The sequence below is a fragment of the Pygoscelis adeliae genome, unplaced genomic scaffold, assembly GCF_000699105.1.
Source record: "Pygoscelis adeliae isolate BGI_AS28 unplaced genomic scaffold, ASM69910v1 Scaffold10, whole genome shotgun sequence".
Taxonomy (NCBI): domain Eukaryota; kingdom Metazoa; phylum Chordata; class Aves; order Sphenisciformes; family Spheniscidae; genus Pygoscelis; species Pygoscelis adeliae.
Window position 1 is genome coordinate 4,545,748 of NW_008824053.1, and position 20,767 is coordinate 4,566,514.

General features: G+C 36.0%; 1 protein-coding gene across 1 annotated transcript; it reads right to left on the minus strand.

The window, feature by feature from the left end:
• Positions 1-2,883: 2,883 nt before the first annotated feature.
• Positions 2,884-15,991, minus strand: KIAA1107 (KIAA1107 ortholog). The gene is made up of 9 exons (XM_009333783.1): positions 15,933-15,991; positions 14,988-15,125; positions 13,786-13,915; positions 11,155-11,216; positions 9,422-10,043; positions 8,990-9,077; positions 8,278-8,417; positions 4,789-7,146; positions 2,884-3,442 (listed from the first exon to the last, which is right to left on the minus strand). The coding sequence occupies exons 2-9, from the start codon at positions 15,114-15,116 to the stop codon at positions 2,973-2,975; spliced, it is 3,999 nt and encodes a 1,332-aa protein (XP_009332058.1). The 5' UTR covers positions 15,117-15,125; positions 15,933-15,991; the 3' UTR covers positions 2,884-2,972.
• Between the last annotated feature and the right edge of the window lie 4,776 nt (positions 15,992-20,767).

Sequence of the window (20,767 nt, forward strand, 5' to 3'; positions counted from 1 at the left end):
TCCTTACAGCTCCCTCCTCATTACCCAGCCTCCAAATCTCACCCTCCGATTTCCCCTTCTCATAATGCATACAGAATAAAAAAATGACAATATTTAAACTGATGGTGTGCTGAAACCATTGCTAATCAGCTAGACAAATATTGACACTCATTTTACCTTTCCATCCATGTTTTTTTTTGTCTTTTGTCTTAACTTGGATTATAACCACTCTGTGGGAAGTCCTTCTGTTTGTTCTGTGTTTGTACAATGTCTAGCCAGTGGAATGCTGGTCTGATTAAGCCTTACAGACACTCTGGTAACGCGAATTAAAAACAATACCACTTTCTATTCCTGCTACTTCTACAGAGACTATTTGGCTGTGGGAAGCTGAATTCTATGGCTGCATGTGTACCAACTGAACAATACACCAAATCCTAATCACTGTTCTACTGCAAAACTATTAAAGGAATTGCAACAACATCACTGGGCAGTTGAAGACAGAAGCTAATTTAATTTTCATACAACTGGAAAAGTAAACACAAAGAAAAAAACAATTAAAAACCCCTATACATGATTGTATTTCATATGATGGACATGGAACTTCGTGTGCCACTTTCCAGTGTTACTTTTTCAATTCAGTATTAAGTTAAAAATGTGGGTAAAGCAAAAAATAGACACAAGGGACCCTTCTTTCACTTTCTGTCACTTTTCCTAATCCTTGATCTTCTCTTTTCCATCATTTCGTTTAACATGTGAATGTCCACTACCAGAATATCATCAGGATTTTAAAGTTGATTAAACTTTATTTTAAACAACCTTTACTTTAGTCTTTTACATAGAAATTGAGAAAACACCATTCCTCAGCCTTCTGTAAGAGCTTCTCTAGAGTTTCAAGCTTTTACTATGGCTAATACTATAGTATAGTTCTTAATCCAAAAGATTACCCACTGTCAATATACCTTGTAAACTTGAAGGTGAAAAGTAGGTTTTCTTGATGATTTGCACCTCTAAAGGTTCGTCTAACTCACCCAATATGAAGACTGGGCTAAATACAGCATATTACATTTAAAATGTTTTTAATTGTATCTCAGACTATTTATTCTGCTAAAAGCTAAAAGAGTAGGGGAAAGATTTTTATTATGAGACTGAACATCTTCCTTCCATGAGTTTGAGTCCTTCATTGACATAAAGAGAAAGGAAGGCTTTCCTTTTTTTTCCCCTGCCTTGATATTAAAGAATGAGATAAAATTCTTCCTCCGTTTAATTTGGGGAAAATAAAACATCACTTTTACTTCTGTATCAGAAGTTCAACAGAGTAGCTTTCTAGATAAACTATTTTGCCTCAGAGCTCTTTATTATGTCAAGTCCAAAGATAAGACAAGTCATAACTTCTTTAGTCATATGCTGGGGCAACTTCATATTTCCACACAACTGAGAGTTTCTGACTACGAACAAAAAGAAATGAAGTTTCTAAAGAAAATTCAGGTGCACTGTTGGAATTGTGCAAAAGCTTGCAAAACTGACCATCTTATCAGTGGTTACAGCTAGCTCAAGTTGTGCACTTATCTTAAACAGTTTTAACAAAAAAAGTTGGTAGCCTTTTAACTGCCATATGGCACCCACTTCTGAAGGCACTTCTGTTAATGACTAAGAGGAGGTAGAATACTTCCTGGTTAAATTTTAAGCTGTGTGAAAGACAAACCCTACTATTTCCATAATGCAGATATCTTAGAGGGCCTAAGCTTAGCAGGGAAAAAGCCCTGTATGTTTCAGGAGTTCTGACTTGGTAAGAATTACAAGTAGTTTCTCACTCCCTTCCTCCCCCATCAAATCAGAAAAGACAATAAACAGTCCTATCCACACCCAAATTAATAGCCAAAAGCAGCAGAATGAGCAGTACTGAGAAGTATATCCTATTTCACTCTTAGAAGAATGGTTATGTTGACATTTAATCTCAATATAAAAGCTACACTAGAGGTATTAATGAAGATGCAAGAATCCCGTTACCCCTCCAAAAATGTAGCATCTGTGAGAACAAACCAAACCAAATTCCTGAGAATCTTGCTATGCCTCAGACAGCATCAGAAGGTTGCAAGTGTAACGAATTGAAGCCTGAAGGTAATTCTAGTCAGTGTCAGACTTCTGATGTAACACTGCCCACGACTTCAGACTGAGATACACTTTTGGAGATACCAGAACATACTGGTTTTTAGAACAGGGGCAGCATTCTGCCAACTTCCCTGAATTCATGCACTATGCCATTAAAAATATTTACTTAAATATGTGCATTTCCAAGAAAGAAACAGCGCTCTTCCTACAGCACAGACCCTCTGAAGTCTTAATAGTTAAAGGAAAGACAATTTGAAAAATTTATTGGAAACTTCTAAACAAAACAAACCAAAAGTACAAAAATCAAATCTGGAAGAAACAGATGAAACAAGCTGCTCATATTAATAAGGCCCAAGGCAGATTCATATTGAAACGTTTTCTTTGAACATAAGTATATGTTTCCATCATTTAAAGCAGCGTTGGCACACATCACCTTTTGACACAACCATTCTGAATCTTTATTGTTGTAAAATGAAGTCACCATATAGAGAAGGGTTAAAAAAGGAGGGGAATAGCTCTACTAATTGTGCAGTCATCTTTCAATTCTTGCTCAATGAGAATATTAAATGTCAGGAAGATAAAATGGAGGGTGGAAACAAGATTTTTCTTTCATGTCATCTAATTTTTCTAACAATTCTAGAAAATACATGCTCAACAGTTCATTTTTAGAAAAGACATACATTTAAGTCTTGAAAAATTATTGTACTTGTGATTAAATCTAGATTATAAATTAACATATTTACCTCATTATATCAGAAAGATTGCCTCAGTATCAAGAATTGCTTGTTCTTGACTGATGCAGTATTTCATTATTGTATGGAAACAACTCATCAAAAATAGATTTGGGGAATGGGTTGGAGTTCAGTTGCAAACATTTGATCACCTTAATGATGGGTTTCCAGTTCAAGAATTGTCCATTCCCCTTGAGGGGACGAACAGTCTTCAGATGAAAAGCTTGCCACTGTAATGCTTGCTGAAGAATCATCAAGTGGAGACATTAGTTCAGTCCACCTACTGAATGTGTCAACTTGTGATGTACCCTGAGGATTCGAACCATCTCGTGCCAGAAACAGTGTCTGATTGATGAGACATTGTGCTAAGTTAAGGTCTTCAGGAACAGAGTTTTTGAAACCTATATTTGAGTCCTGCTCAGATAACAATTGCCTGAGAAGAGTCCAGTCCTGTTCTGCAAACTGCTGATCTTCAAAATCGACATCTAGAACTGCTGCTTCTGAATCCATCCTCTGCTCAATTGCTTCTCCAACATCCATCTCATATATTGGAGAAAGGGTTTTTGAAGGCCGATGCTCATACATGCAGGTTTGTGCCATTGTGTCATAATCATCTATGTCTCCTGAAATAATTCACAATACTGTACAATGTAAAAATTGCAGATGATCCTCCCCTCAGGGCTGTGTAGAGCAAAATTTAACTCATTCAGGAAGGACAATCCAACCAGGTTAAAAAAGGGGGGGATGGAGGGTTATACAAAATTGACAAAATTTGAGGCATTTATTTCCTATATAAAAAACAAAGTATGATTTATAAATTAAGTTAAAGCAGCAATCACCACTGGTAATTAACAATAACCTCCATAATTAAGTTTCTGATACAGAAAATGACAATGTAAATATACACTTAATGCACATGAAATTTCTCATTTACTACATAAATTAAATTTAGACCAGGAGGTGCATGGAGGGAATTAATAGAGAATGATTACTGAATGGTGACTTAAGCTATGTCAGCTTAGAAGAGAATTAAAACCAAAATTATTTATCCACAGGCTTATTTCTACACTGCACATGCAAGGGCAGCTGCAGGCAAGGGCAAGCAAACTGAAAAAAAAAAATAGTACAACTTTTAATGTCTTCTTGTTCTGTGGTCTGGCTGAACATAGATCATCATCAGCATTTCATTACTCTTGAATACACAATAGTTGTAATCAACACTATTGTATATTTTTGATGGCATAAACAGACTGAATTATTGGTATAAAGAAGACAAAACACAAAACTAGACAAGTATTCACCTAGCTACATGAAACAAGTTAGAACTTTTCTGTATATAAGCATTAGTTTTAAGTATAATCTCTCTTTTAGGAAATAAGCTTTTACTGGTAAAATTTAGAATTTTAGACATCTCATAAGCTCTAAATCAGAGTTCAAACCCGCTCCCACTGATGTATATGGCAAATATTCAGTTATATTCAGTGGGAGAAGGATCCAAATTTGTGTATAATATATAAATAAATTACAACAATAATGCATATAGCTGTTCAGGTAAACAGTTCAGTGCGCTTTAGTTAAGATTATTACTGTAGTTATTGCACATCCCATTCAGACATACTATATGTCAAGCAGACAAAACAAATACTAAGATTCCATCAAAAGCTGATGCTGTCAATGTTAGATTGGATCAAAAATAACTGAAGTACAGACAACTGCATCCAATCTTTCTTTTAGCATTACATAAAATCTCTTTTCTTGGAGGCAAGTTTCTCATTGAACAGCAGGGTATTGACGGATATTTCAAACAGACAAGCATTCTCTACCCAAGTGAAATACTTAAAAATATTTAAATTTAATATAGTTTCAGCCAAAATTACTTCAGTTCAGGATTCAATCCCAGACAAATTGCCAAAGCTTTCCCTATTAATTTGTTTTTGAATGACTGAATGTTTCTATTTCTGTACATTACCTGGAAGTAAATCAGTATTAGCGCATTCAGTAGTTGCTGGTTGACTGTCTCTCACTTGACCTTCCTGAGTCAGTATCTGATTCTTACTGGCTTCTACAGGTTTTGCGGAGTTGCTCTTTTGCACATCAGAATTAGTTTCTCTCTGATGAAGATCCAAATGACATGGTCTTTCTTGAGATTTTGCATCATTGTCTAAGTATTTATTGCACTGGTGAAATTCACTAGCCACCTCATTCTTTATATTTGCTTTCTGTTTTTCTCCTGGACATGGGCTAGCTGCTGAATATACTTTCTCTGGGCAATTTTGTTCAGTCATTGAAGCACCTTGATTCTCCTTCCCTGGGATTTCAGTGCCATGAAGATGTTGGAGAGAACTTTCACTTTTATCCGATCTATTGTCTCTATCCTTACGCTGTTTGCAATCCAGGAATCCATCTTCAATTTCCAGTGAGTATCTTGAATAAAAAGTCTTTCCATGGTGCTCTTGAGAAACACTATCAAATACCTCTGAAGGGGTAAGAGAATCTATTGAATGCTGACGTGAAGTTTGAGTTTCCACTCTATCATCAGATCCCAGTTCTTCGCATTCATCTACTGAAAGTAAAACAGATCGTTTGAAATTTTTAGTTTTAGAAAACTCTTGACTTGCAGTATCATTTTCTGTTGCATCTTCAAAAGCTAAATTATCAATTCCTTGGAACTGCTGAGTAGGAACATTTGATGGAGGAAAGTTTTCTGCAACATTCTCTGCTTCAGATCTGTCATCTTCTGTTTCATCAGCAGAAGAAGAAACTTGGTCTGCTTCCTGAGTAAACTGTGCATTGCCAAAAGTAGAACTTTTGCTTTCTCTAGTATTGGTCCTTGCACTTTCTTGATGGGACCAAATTTCTGGTCTTTTTCTTGGTATTTCATCATCACTCGTTGAATTAACACGGAAGAGATCAGAACCCTCTTTTTTCATTTTCACTTCTATTCTTAGGCTGCTGTCATAAATTTTTAATTCCTCAGGTGTACTTGTGTCACTGCTGCTTCTTCCAAGAAAATCGTGGCATAACGTAGTGCTGCATTTAGAAATCCCTCTTTCATTGGATCCTTCATCATCCTGAGAGCCTCCGGCATCATAATCTTCTGATCTTGGTTTTATATCATCAGAGGATGTGGTTGCACTGCCAGTATCTGATTCAGGACTCTCTTTTGGATCTAGTGCACCAGTACTCCAGTGGTCCACGAAGGGGATTTCTGCATTTTCGTGGTTTTCTGGCATTTCTGTAGGATCTACAGGTTCTGTGTAACTAGGTGAACATTTTTCTGTTATTTGTTCTGTGGAACATTCTGAAACATCATCTAAATCTGCTGTAACTGATTTGTATTCAGTCAAGGCTGATGTATCACACAGCTCATCAGCTGTAAGAAGTCCCTCCATATGAATCTGAGGAAATGATGTCTCATCCTCTTTATTGGTTATCGTTCTGGAAAAGCTTGGTAAAGCATCTTCACCGTAATTAAGACCTGTTTCAGACTTTAATTTCTCACTTTGTTCAGTACAGGCTTTTGTTGCTTTTGAATGTTTCACTAGTTCTCCTGAAGCAGTAGCCTTTTGATTGGTTTCCTTGGAAAAGTCTGAGTATCCGTCACTGGAAGACTCTGCATGACAGTGAGATTCAGCTGTATTATCATCTTTCTCTGTATCTTCAATCTGTTTCATTCCAGTCTCATCTCCACAGATCTGTCTTGCTTCCATTTCATTTTGCAGTGAAACGTGCAGTTTAGAAAGTGTTTCTTCTGTAATTAGAGGAGGAGAAGATTCAGATTGTATTTTGTATTCCGCGTTTTCAGAAGGATCTGATAGTTTTTGTTTATTGGGTTGACAGGACGCCAGCAGTTTATCTTCACTGCTACTTTCCATCACAGATTTTAAAGATTCACTTTGCTTTGCAGAATAGCATTCATTATTGTCGTGAAGCTGACCTGCCACAGCACCAGCCGTGTTTTTTTCAAGTTTCTGTCCTGAACTTCTGTGCTCAGAGATGTGCACATTCTTCTGGACAACAGGGGAGTCACTCCTTGAGTGTTTTTGGGCAGAGGACTGAGATTTTAATACAGATTGCCCAGCTGTTTTTGGTTTTGGGTCTTTATTATTCATAATCTCAGCATGCTTTGACGGAGGCAGAGTTTTAGGTGTTATTTTTGCAGTGGCTTTTGCTACAGGTGTTTGCGACTGCTTAACACTCTTCTTCTTGGCTGAAGGATGTTTTTCTGAGAATGTTGTCTGAGCCAGATGTTGTAACACATTTTTTTCTTCGTTATGTTTTGGAGACATTCCTGATTTCAGTGAATTTGGCGATTCCCCCTGAGGCCCTAACAAACCATAAGAAAAAGACTATAAAGATTGTATATGCTAGTCAAAATATATTCACCAAATTTATGTTAGTGTTCATTTATGTTGAGAAGCAAGTTACTCAACTTTTTATGTAACTAAAGGATTTAAGGCTTGTTAAAGAATTAAGATCTCAAAACAAATACTAGACCAAAATACCATCCTGCATTTACGTGCCATCTTCAAAACTAGGGCACTTTATAGACTACACATCAAAGAATTACTTCAACCTGTAACTGAAATAGTCATCACTGCAGTAGAAAGCAGCAGCTATCTAACAGTGCACAGAAACACTGCACAGCAGCTTAGCACAGGAAGTGATGAGTACTGTATTCAATTTATATTGTAGAGGAAATGAAAGTAGGCAGAAAATAATTACATTAGTTATAATGTGATTAGAATACCAGAATTAATATCCCTGTTCAGTCAGAAAATACTGCAAGATCTTTAATGACCACAAATTGACAGGACCTGTGTTTTCTATATCATAATGCATTTAAGATAATGTAACTTGAATATTCTTCCCCCCCCCAGTAAGTGCCAAGTCCAAATGGGATTAAAAAGAGCTCCATCCTTAACACTTTGTATCTTTATAAAGCAGGGTTTCCTCTCCATGGTCGACAATGTCATTTCCCACACTTGATACAAATAGCTGTTGAAATCAAGTATTCATTTGTGGGGTAGGTCAGTATCAGTAGTGCTACGCCTAGGGGGGATCACCAAAAAAGGGGTGCATAAACTAACAGTTCATAAAGAAGTCTGCAGTCCAGATCTTTGATGCATATTATAAATGCTTGACCTACAGAATTTCTGTTGAACTCAGTCATGGTTCCAAGTACAGAAGTGCAGGGGATCAGCAAATAAAAGACTCTGCAAAGCAGATTTAAAAAGCAGAAGAAAACACCAATTGGCAGTGAAGACCATCTTTTAAATATTTTGAAGTTGACACACGTTCATTTGCATTTTACAGCTTAGGGTTGTCACCAAAAGTGAAATATGGAAAATAAACAGAATTGTTCAGAAGATTTTGCCAAATGCTTCCGCTGAAGAAAAAAAAAAGACAAAGCTTTGCATAATAATGGCAGCCGTTTCATTGCTGTACGAAACTTTACCTTGGTTCTTGGGAGAATGGGTAGGTGTGTTTTGAGCCTTTTGCTGTGCTGCAGAATTGCTACTCACATTCCCTTTTTTCTTTAGAACAGCTTGTACATTCTGTTCATTACACCCTTTTCCAGTTGATTTTTTGGTCAGACTGCAAAGAAATTATTACATCCATTATTTCCAAGCTTAAGATCTAGCAATGTTTAATTATATTTGAGCAAGCAATATGTGTTTTAATATGCACACATACACAAACATTGCAAATGCAACCTAAAAGGTATATTTTTTGAAAATAAAACCTACATGTGTGTGTATATATATGTTTTTATATATACACACACACACATATAAATGACCCATTTCACAATTTCACAGTGCTTCAGCTGTCTTCCTGTCCAGTTTAATCTAAGCTATCCCAGAAACGTAGGTTTACAACACCTTGTGTAGTCATTAACTGTTCCAGTGTGGAGAATTCTGAATGACCTATAACAATTTTAAAATGATTAGCATGAAACAATCCAACACAAAAGCCAAACCAATCTTATCTTTACAGCAATGTTTCCAATAGCTAACTCAAATTGTTTTGCTAATAACATGCAACAGACAACCATTCTCAGATTAAAAAGAACATGTTGACTTAACAGTAAGTTTAATAGTTCACCTGAAACTTTTTTCACAAACATACACACACACACGTAAAGCACATACTGATTTGTAACATACCTGCTTGTTGTGACATTAGCCTCAAGCTCAGTCTTTTTTTTTTTGTTGGTGACTCCATTTGATGTCTTCACGGATGGCTTTGTTTTCACTATTGTAAAGTAAATTCAAAGTTAATTATAGGGGGAAATGCATTGCATATAAGTACTGAAAAAATTCTAATATATAAAAAAAATTAACTATTGAAAACAGCATAAACTTGTAAAACCTTTACCAGTTTATATGGCTATCAGTTAATTATATAATAAGGTCAATTAATAGAGGAGAACTTTAATATTCTTATCTCAAGTTAGTATTCATTTACAGGGGAAGAAGGTGACTCTTATCAAGCTACAGTAGATTTCTTTAAAGCTTCCCAGGCTGGTTTTCAGTGTATGACCAGCCTGGGACAAACCAGAAGGGGACTTAAAAAAAAAAAATTTTTTAAAAATTTACCAGTCTCTTTTTTCCCTTCTTCTACCAATTTATCCTCTTTGGGTTCCTCGGTCTGTTCACTGGCAGTCTGGATATCTATGCTTGAGTTTGACTTGCTGGAAGTTCCTGCCACAGTCACTAAGGAGGGAGATTCCTTCCCTGTGGTTTTTTTCAATGGTTTTGTTTTGATCTGTGCACTTGAGGTTACTGTCAGCACTTTAGGTCTGGCACCTGCAATTTTTCCTTCATGGTTCTTTAGTCCTTTGCCACTTCCTGAATTTTTTTGTCCACTTGCAGATGATGCCTTTTCTATATCTTGCTTGGTAAGCATGCTTTCAGCCTTCACATTTCCATTATTTTCTATTTTTGTCTTTATAACAGCTCTAGCCTTTGGTGAAGCAGCTTTTTCCCCAGGTTTTGAATCCTTAGTAATCTTGGAAACTATTTTTTTGCCATCTTTCCCCTTTACATCCTCATGCTTTGAAGCCTTATTAACAGTGTTTCTATTGGTGCTTGATGTATGTCCAGATGCTCCTAATCCATCAGATTTCATTTTATCCTGATTAGTGGAAGAATCTCCCCAGCAATCTTTCTTGCCGTGTTCTGTCCAGGAAGTATCCCTTATACCAATAGATTTGTTTAGCTAGGAAAAAAAAAGCATCAGGAAAAAACAAAAAAAAAAACCCAGAAGACATTTATAACACCAAACTGTCCATAATCTTTAATTTCTGAAACACAGCTACTTTTTAAGTAGTACACTAATCTAAAGCAACAAGATTCAGCATAGAAATAATTTAAAAAAAATTATATTTTAGCTCAGATTGCTGGCTTTCAAAAATAAAAGTACCAGAAATAGAGTGCCTAGTAAATCTTATGCGAAATACTGCTCTATATGGAGGATATAGAAATAACATAGGTAGAGTTTCACTTTTACTTTGGACAAATTACTCTCTAATATTTATTTGTATTATAGTGTCTGCTGAAGTAAGAAAACTTTGAGTTATATGTGCATATTTTCCAAAGAGGAATAAAGACTATGAATTATTACAAACATAAAAACAAAAATTAATTTATAATACTTCTGATGTTTTTAACCATTACCAACAGTGTATCCACCAGATAAGTAGCAATATTCGTTCTCTCTCTCAGGTAAAGATACAAACCAGAACATGGAGAATTAAGTGCATTAAATGGAATCTTTGTGAAACCAGTGTCATTGCAATGTATCCAAGACCGTCAAAACATGATTTGACGGTTTGTTTCATCAGAATGAAACCCATTCTGTTTTTCTACCAAATAATAATGTAGTTTTGAGTGTGAGTCTCAGTAGAAGAGTTGTTGAGGGCACTAAAAAAATATTTTTTGAGGGCAGCGAGCATAACAGACTCAGTGCTGTGGTGGCTTGTGATAATAGCAGAGATTCATTAGCTCAGTAGCAAACCATTTGCTCTGGGAAACAGATCAGTTTCATTACATAGCAACAGGGGAATGCGAGATTCTGAACACAAATTCCTGTCTTTTATTTGAGCTTATCTGTTTGAAAGCGTAGCAGAGCATAGGCTGAGTCCTAAGATGTTTCCAGTAACGGACATTACTGATTCTGCAGAAATAACAGTTCACCAAAAAACCACAGATTTTTCAAAAGCAGGTTCCAATAAATAATATGACAAATTAATATTCAGTTTAAAACACAATGAAAATAGTTTTGTTTGCAAGCTTCTGAGTATTTTTAATGTTTGGATATAAATGTTTACCTGAGAACTAGTGAATACAGGTTTTTTGCCAAGTCTTCGGTCATCACCCTTGTCAAATGCAGCTGTAAAAGGAACAAGCAGTTTCTTTACTATTTAGCAGGAAAGAAGGGAGACACAAAACAATCCAGCCTACTCAATTAATATAATCTGAAATCAGAAGGCAGTTCTTTGGGTCCTGTAAATTATTCTACAAAGGCTAATTTTGGTGACATGGTAAATGTTAAGTGAAAATACATGTGTTTGTGTTCAGAACAAAAAATGTGGTATCTGTAATGAGGTCACATGGCCATAAGCAAGCTGTTTAACTCTCCTGTTTCCCCTTTCCATAGTAAGACACACTTTTGATTATCCAAGCTTAGCTCACTTAAAGCTTGCAGTGCACTGAGACCTTTGAAAGTGTACACAATTTACAAAAAAGACAGGCATTCAAATTTAGAGTACTAATGACTTTTAAGTGATGTACTGTAATTTATAGAATATTTATTTATACTGTTTAAAGAAGGGATTAATTCCATTAAATTATATTAGTTTTCAAAAGTGGTAAAGTCAAAATATCTAAACGTACACAGCAAGATCATAGTGCCTCTTTAGATAGCATGCAGCATAATGTCATGGGAGTTATCCCTGTGATTGTCATGTGGAATTTTCAGGCAGTGAATGCTTTTTTTTTTTTTGACTGGTCTACTCTGGGAGGGAAGCATTTTTCAATAAAGCCTTTAAATCAATTGCGCTTGTAGAATACAAAAAGGATATTTATAGACACTGTACAGACCCAGAATCGATAAGGTTTAATTTTGTTTGTATTAATGTTTCAGCTGAAAAAAGGTTTTGCAAAAAATGTATTAAAAAAATTTAAGCATTCAGTGCCTCATGTTCTGACATACTATTTATACATACAAAAAATGTGTCCGTTATACACACAAAAATTCTGCTGAATTCTTATTGAAGATACTAAAAATAATTTTAATATAGGTCTGTAAAAATCACACAAAAGGTATGCTGAAAATGGCACCCCAGGGATCTAATCCTTTTTCTAGCAATGACTCTGCACATTAATACATACCAATATATTAAGACAAAATCCATATAAACTTGTGCCTAAGAAAACACAAGACATGTTATGAATGAAAAAACCCCACAATATCATCTGTCTTCTTTTGGCATTTTTCCTCCTCTATTGTAGCCTTCTAATTCTATATAGGTTAAATCTCTAGAAGATAAACCACCACCAGAAATCTTTAAGATGAAAGTTGATTTTAAGTTATCCTAGACATATTTCACCTGAAGATTAAAATTTGTCTACCAGTATTGTGTGATCGCTTTGCCTGTAATAAAAAACAGATAATTTATGCAAACATTTCAGCCTGTCTGTTTACACATAAAATGTATGCTAGCTCTGAGTTATAATTTAATCTAAAAGGAAACAAAACAGTTTCTGGCAAGATGGAGTTTGGACAACTAAGGCACACCTCAGTCTTAAATAATTTTTTGTATTGAAAGCACTAGTGCAAAGCAGCCTAAACGTTATCTACAATAAGGACAAGATCATCCTAAAAATAAAACACCCCAAAACAAAAAAACCCACCCTTGTTTCTAAAGCCAGCTCCTCAGCATCTGAAGGATGTTATAATCCAGAAAGAAGTCGTAAACCTGTTTTATACAGTAGCAGTGAAATGTTATTTGACTACATCCCTAAATCATGCTTAGAAAGACTGTCACTGCATCTTTCTCTCAGCGTGTAACTGTAGAATAAAATTTTCATCTATCTATAGGCGTAAACAATTTTATAACTATCATATCCTAGCTACTAATGTCTTTAACAAAAAGGACACCAAAAATGTTTATTTCTCCTTTGAATCAAAAGTGATTTGATTTTAGAGAAGTCTTCAACACATTATTTTCTTTTATAACACCATACTGTCAAAGCTAATATTCAACCATAACCCAAACTCCATCATCAGTTCCGCACCCTCAGAATACTTATGTACTTCAAAACAAAGAAACGTTCAGAACAAAAACTCCTTTTTGTTGGAAGTGCTGCCTGTTTAAATTTTGAGAGGTCACTATGCAGCTCCTTAGGGGCTCTCTGCAGTAGCATACACAGTATCACAATACCGATCAACTGTGAAGTCAAGCTATCTGCATTTACTCACTGTGCACAAGATAAGCATTATGCAAGAGACAAGCAATATTTAGACAGTATGTAGAAAACGATAAAGGATAGAAACTGAATTCAGAGAACGGATAATCTGCTTTGTGCAAATTTAATTCATCCACACTGCTTATCTCCTTAAAAATGAGACAGATAAGGTTTTTAATCCTACTGCAGTATTTTCAATAATTCAGAGTAGCTGTAAATAAGAATAGAATCAATCTACATGGCTTTGGTTCCTATTATATACACCCCTAAAAAAAAAAGCAGGGGAGACTTTTCACAGAAAATGACTTACTGATTTCCATGTTTGAAACTAGCTAAGCACGCTATCATGCTTCTATTCTAAAACACCACTTCAAAAACCTAGAGCATCACAAATCTTGCTTTAATTTGTATCTGGCTCCACAATACCACCTACATTTTATCTACTAAACAGATTGCTAAAAAATTCTAATGCCATTTGATACCAGACATACCTGCTTGTATTTTCTGTTGATGGTCTGGCCTCATCAGCTTCCAGCTTTCTGTGTGACGAACAGCATAAAAAGACTGAACCAGGAAGACCCAGAGCTTATCACGCAGCGCCTGGATCTTGCACGTAAAACCCTGTGTTCAAGTAACAAATCAGCAGCTGGCGAGGGGCGTATTGTCATAGCAACCAGTCATTATTCCTTTCAGAATCTACTTACTCCCTAAGCTAGATCAATGATGTCATCACTTATATTTTATAATGGCCTGGTAGATGGAGATGCTGTTTTTGAAGGATTATTGCCCACCACAGTAATTTTTTACAATACTTGAAAACCAAGTCACTCCAAGGCATACTACAGCACTAGAGAACAACACGTTGCTCTTTTTTTTCCTTCCTTTTCTTTTTTTTTTTAAATGAACCCCATAATAGCTCTTTACTGTCAGCTGTGTCACAACAAGGTCAAATACTCTAGGGAAAAATAATGTATCTGATTAAATTTTCATTGCTTTTACCAAGATGACCTACAATAGCACCAGATTGCAGTAATTCATTTTGCATTTATTTTTCATTCTTTGCTTGTAGCATCATTCTGGATTTTAATCAGTATGTCATACTCTTCATTAATTATCCCCAGCATTACAGTCAACCACGGCTTAAATATCATTATTTAGATTGTGCAGATATACACAGTATGTTACACACATGGAGACTGACACCTCCCCCCAGTCCAAAAAACACACACTAGATTAAGAGGCAGTCCTTGCTTCAGAGAACAGTCTTAAGCAAATGTAGCTATGACTTTTACAAAAAGAGGGGAAAAGATACATAGAGAGAAAAAGCTCTCTTCCCCTGTAAGTTTAAGGTAATGCAATATTTTGAGAAGTTTTTTCTCATCACAACATTAAAGTGATGGTAAAGATCAACAGAGCAGTGGTGCCCATGGGACATACATTCTCAGTAACAATAATTTTTTTATTGCCATAGATAGGGTTTATCTTTAAAAGAAAAGTGTTCATACCCAGTAAACAAACGCCAACATTTTCTGCACTTCCAACAGGACCTTGGATTTATGCAGATGCTTTTCTGTGTGACCCCAGTTGCAGGACTGAGCCACCTGAGCTCAAACCACATCATCTGGTTTGACCCATTACATGAAACGATACCAGAATCGTTCCTGCTACAAGCACCGCACATTGAAAAACCTACCATCTCCTTCACATTTGTGGAGTCCAACAACGTATCCACAGCTACAAGAAGAAAGCAGCTGTTTTCATTATTAATACTTTTTTCAATTGCATTAAAAATTAGTTCTAGAAGGTCAGGTTTGCTGCTCATTGCCTGTGCCTGAGGAAACAACAAAAGACAGCCATTTAAAACAAAAGAGTACTTCATATGCAAAAGCATTACTGAGCAGAGAGGATCTGCTATCACGCTGTGCAGGAGGTATTCCAAAGCTGAGCATCTTCCTTTGTATCCATTCCAAAACCCCACCCCTCCCCAGGCCTCTAGCAAATCATCCTGAGGCCTCTTGCTAACCCAAATTTTAGGAACAGGCACACTGCGATGAATTTACAGCCACATGCAACTCTAGATTCAAAGACAAAATGTGTTAACATCTATTTATTTTTTTTTAAGTCTCTATACATATTAAAAAAAATCTTTCATGGGAGAAATGAACCAGCTAGTCACCAGGACCTGCAACATTGCCACATTCTTGCAACTTGCAACAAAAATCAGTAGAAGTTTGATTATGAGTATTAGCAGTATACTCATTCTTTCAAGTACATGCTGTTATTCCAGGGGTCCAAAAGCTTTTTCAAAGCTTATGTATATACTTATCTCTTCGCAACACAGAAACTGTTCCACTAAATTCATTGGAACTTTTGCTTAACTTCAGGCACATAACCTGGACGCAGTATCAACCCTGCGTATCAAAGTATTAACACGCTTTAAAGCAACACTGAAAAAACCCCCACCCCCCAAAAAAAAAAAACTTAGCACTGCCTAATTTTTTTTTTTTTTAGTTTTCCATAGAATTGTACTTTAAAGCAAAAGTTGAAACTATTTTGATTATTTAGCAGACTGAACTATCCAAAGCGTGATATAATTCAGTTTATTTGGAAGCATACAATAACTTGAGGGCACTTTTACCTGCAACAAAACAGAGAAGCCTTCACTTTGTACTACGTGTAGGAAGTTTGCCACAATAAATGTTATGCATTCTTCTTGCAGCCTAGATGCCAAGGCCACAGCTGCCTCTGTCCATTTCACTTGGGGAAGACTATTGATCAGCCGGTCACTCTCCATCAAAAGGAAAGCAGCATTCTTGTGGTTCTTAAAATAAAACCAGAAATTAGCCTGTTGCCAAGTAATCACCTGAACAATTGCTGCTCGTAAAACAGCTTCTGTTCAGTTACTGAACACTTACACAAGGATCCAGTTATGTATTAACTTCCCTTCTTTGAATAAATTTGGATTTTGATAATTCTGGGCATTATACCTACCTTCAAAACTAAAGCAGAAAAAGAAAAATCTACTGCTTCTGTTTTGCCTGCTGAAGTTAGGGAGTAAGTTTTCGATAGCTTTTATTGTATTTTTTCAACTGTGTGTCATTACATACTGTGGTCCTGGACAAGGTAAGGCAAATGTTAACTGGAGAAACTGAATAGAGAAAACCCTTTTAGGTCACTGAAAGATGTAATAAATTCTTGAACAAAATGGGTAGGTGAAAGTTTTAGGTGAGTGTGGATGGCCTAGCATTTGGGATACATAAATACCCAAGCATTTTCATAGTTATGAATCCTTTTGCTTTATTTAAAGGAGTCAGACATCAAATATTTGTCCTCCCAGATGGAGTTTTAACGGAACTTACCCTCTTTGTTGTCTAACGTTTCTCTAAGAAACATAACTGTTATGTTTATAGTTACATTTAAAACAAGCAAACAGATTGCCTAATATTTATTCCCCTGGTCTGTACCTTTGATTCTTTCGTACTTGTCTAAGTAGTTGCATTGTCTCACCAGCACAGTACCTGAGGGCAACTTCTACTGGCTAACACATCACTTAAAAAGAACTTGAATTTATTGTTATCCACATCAGAATGGATTGAAAGCTCTACTCAACATGACCTAGCAGGTCACTGATAAATTATGCAGTAAGATCACTAACACTGGAGAAAGCAACAATTCAGATAAATATTTGACACAAAAAACCCTACTGTAAATTCAGATTATAATCATGTTTGTCCTGTGCAAAGTAGAAAGCAGGGAGGATTTTCTTCATGCATGTTGTCCTTAAAACATAAAATCTGGCCAGCTATTGTTCAACTATATTTTCTTATTATTTTACTCATCTGTGGGCAAAACCAGTTTGCTTCTATGCATATAAGTAAATTAAGGATTAAGTATATGCTTATGGGTTGATCTTGCTCCCACTGGACTCAATTACAAGATTTTTGAGTTGTCCAGAATTCAGCCCCTGCTCACAAGGCAATAAGCATTTACTCCCATTAGACACTTCCAGTGAAATATAAAATGCCTTCGTTGACTTCCAATTATATCAGCACTTTGTAGGAGTGGCTCTAACCGAATTTTACTTCTCGTTATATTTTTTTCCTAACCATTCTAAAGTGGAGTCCACTTTACTTATCTAAAAAAATGGTAATTTCCTTGCATGTAGTTGAGACACCAGGGCTAAGTACCTGAACAGCGTTTTAAACTGCACTCCCATTTTAATGTTTCTGCGTTCACCATTGTGGCTTCCCGGAGATTTTCCAATCAGCAATCTCCTTTTCTTTGCACCTTTTCTTCACCTAAAGGGCTGCCCCACATTAACTAGCTTTTACATTTCCAAGATTGGTAAATGAAAGGATCAGTAGAGTCACACTGTTTAACTGCGTGTAACTGTTTTACAGCAGAGAACTGTAGCAGCAGAGGATTGTAAAACATACAGTAGCCCCTGCAAAATTAATTTTGATGTTTTCTTCCTTCTCCCTTGAGCAACCTTAAGCATTTTTGCAGATTATGAAAAACTCCACTGGGAATTCCAGTGTTTGTTTGTCCAAGTTTTTGGACTGGGTGTCTTAAGAGCTCAGAGTTAAATGATCACTCACCAGAACTGTTCCGTGGGCAGAAGAGTCTTATGCTTTAAATTTTGCAATTATAAATTCTAGGCTTCAGTCCATAAAAATACCAGTGAATACCAAAGACGCACCAACACAAGTTTTAACTCAGTAAAATAGGAACCAAAACACACTTTAGTCCAGACTGCAAAAATCTTCCGGAGAAGCGGGGTACATAGCTGGAGCAGTACCAAATACCACAGTGCCGTGACTGTTCTGCAAATGCTGGTAGCTTAAAGATAGCTCATGTATTTCAATACAAACTGTAACCACAGCATCTTGATATATTATAATAGGCACAGAGGGGAAGGAAGGCCTGAAGCAGCTTAGGTTTACCTTTAAGCTGTCCTGATAATGTTGCACAAAGGTACCTGGAGGGGAGCCTAGAACTGTGTCTACGTATACTTGTCTACACTACACACCTGAGCTAGTTTGGAGATGGGTGGTGGTGTAACTATGAACACCTGTAGATCAGAATGAACTGATCCATAATCCTGAAAACCTTACTTAAAACTTCTCAAATATTTACACAATATATGACATACAAAGCTATGTATATATTCTAGGAACAACTGAGTATACTGATCTAATATAATGGCAGAACACCTAGTATCTTAAGAGCTATAGCTACTATCTTTATTCTGTTAGAAATTATGCATTCTGGTAGAAGAACTGTTCAGTTTTTATAACTGTGGATACTCTCAAGCTTCTCTTGGTGCAGCCACATAGCTCTGAAATCTCTTGTTTTTCAGGCTTTCACCGGAATATGCAGTAGCAGCGGTCACTCACAGCTGACCTGCTGGCCTCAGCACTCGATGGGGTAAGTACTCCATCAAAGAAGTCCTGAGAGAAAACAGTCCCAAGCAGCCTTCACAGCTGTTTCAGCGAGGGGCAGTTCTTGGCCAGAACCATTTAAGAGTACCTCTTTTGAACCAGGGGTATGTTTGGCAGTGTGGGTAGCCATACCCGAGCTATTTAGATTGGGTAACAACAGCAACAGAAACACGGGGACAAGGACTTCAGCATGAAATATATGAGACATCACATACTTAGCTGTCTGGTGTGTGCTAGAACCAAAATCATCCTGTGAATGTTACCTGAGCTAACTAGACTAAACTTTTTGTATGCCAATCCACATTACAGTCACATACATATACAGTCATGCTTAGCAGCAGCTGTACAGGTTTACCTTTAGCTCCTCTACCTACTCTTCATATCTCTGTTACAATTCCGTGTATTTACAGGCTAATTACCGGACCAAATTCCTGTTAACAGGTCTAGTTCAAATCAGTTACTTTTAAGTCAGCTCAGAGTAGTTTTATACAGAAACACAATTATAAAGTATTTAAATTTAGGCAGATCTAAATTGGAACAATGTAAATGTGTGCCACAAAAAATGAATGCTGAGCTTTGAGGGGACCGATTCAGTACTGTTATCTGAGAAGTAGAAGATACATATACTGTTACTTTATTTTTGAAAAGTCAGCTTGCCTGTAAACAAATGGCTTGTGATCACCGATAGCCTGTGATCACCTGAAGTCTGAAAAAAAGTACATTTTTTCCAAATTAGAATATAGGCAAAGAGTAAAACGTCATCACCAATGATGTATGCCACCACCTAACATCGAAACTGATACAGCAATTTGCTGTTCCTCACTATGTGAATAAATAATGCTGTGCTATGATGTCACAGCTGTGTTTCATAAACTTATTTTGTATTATTATGCTGGACTTGATGTGATTATCACTAGACTGTGTGCCGTGAAGCATAACAACATCTACACATCAAAATCTGTTTTTAAATTGTTATTTTAATGGGAACTTTTACATAGTATAAGTGTACTACAGATTTAAAATACTATATTTATTATCTCTTTAATTACATTGCACAGCTAAATAAGGAAAAAATTTGCATTGCTCTATTTTTATATAAAGCACACTATATACTACTTACCAAAGAGTTAATCAACATAACAAGACAGTTGTTCTGAAGTTCAGTAGGTAAACTGGCAAAGCTTCTCTCTGACAAACATTTTGCAAAATGTTTTCCTACCCATCTGTTGAAAAAAGAGCCTTTCTTAGGTGAGGAAGGTGAAAAATGTTCTGTCTTCACTTATCAGCATCAGTGATACTTCTAAAGTATTGTGAAGAAAAAAAATGCTTAAAATGTGAACATTTTATAGGCCAAAATAAACCCAATCTCGTAAAGTAAAATAATTTCATCAGAAAGCAGAGAAATGAAAAACATAAACCATAATTTATTTTATTTTACTTACTTCATGCAAGCAGCATATAGGTTTTCCACTCCCAATGAATGAGCAATAGCCATGCATTCTAGTACAGGTTGCTGTTTTCCAGGAACAGGCTAGAGTTGTTAGCAAATTATCACAATTATTGTACATTCTGACTTACAGAAACTGTACAGAAGTACAAAACCTTCAGTTCAAACGGAAGTACTGTCAGCTACCACGGTATTTAAGTTTGTTCGCCTTTATGCAGAATAGGGAAGTCATCTGCTTCCGCACATGTCAATAAAGTAGTATTCAGCCTAGTGAGCCTAATGCATGAAAATGCTTGACTCTAAGCAGTTGTTTGTTTTTAAACTAATTTTAATTGAACAGAAATATTTTCTAAATACATGCCCATGAAATCTGATATGAAAATATAGTGTTTCCATATTCCTATTAAGAACAATTACATATTGTATGTACATTTAATACATAATACAATGTATTAAATTATACTCCATATATATATATAAAATTGATCATGTGGAATACTGCTTTTCATCAGTTGTGGTTTACAAGCCTCTATAAATAGGTGGATGATACCACAGGCCTTACTCCCATCATCCATCCCAGTGAAT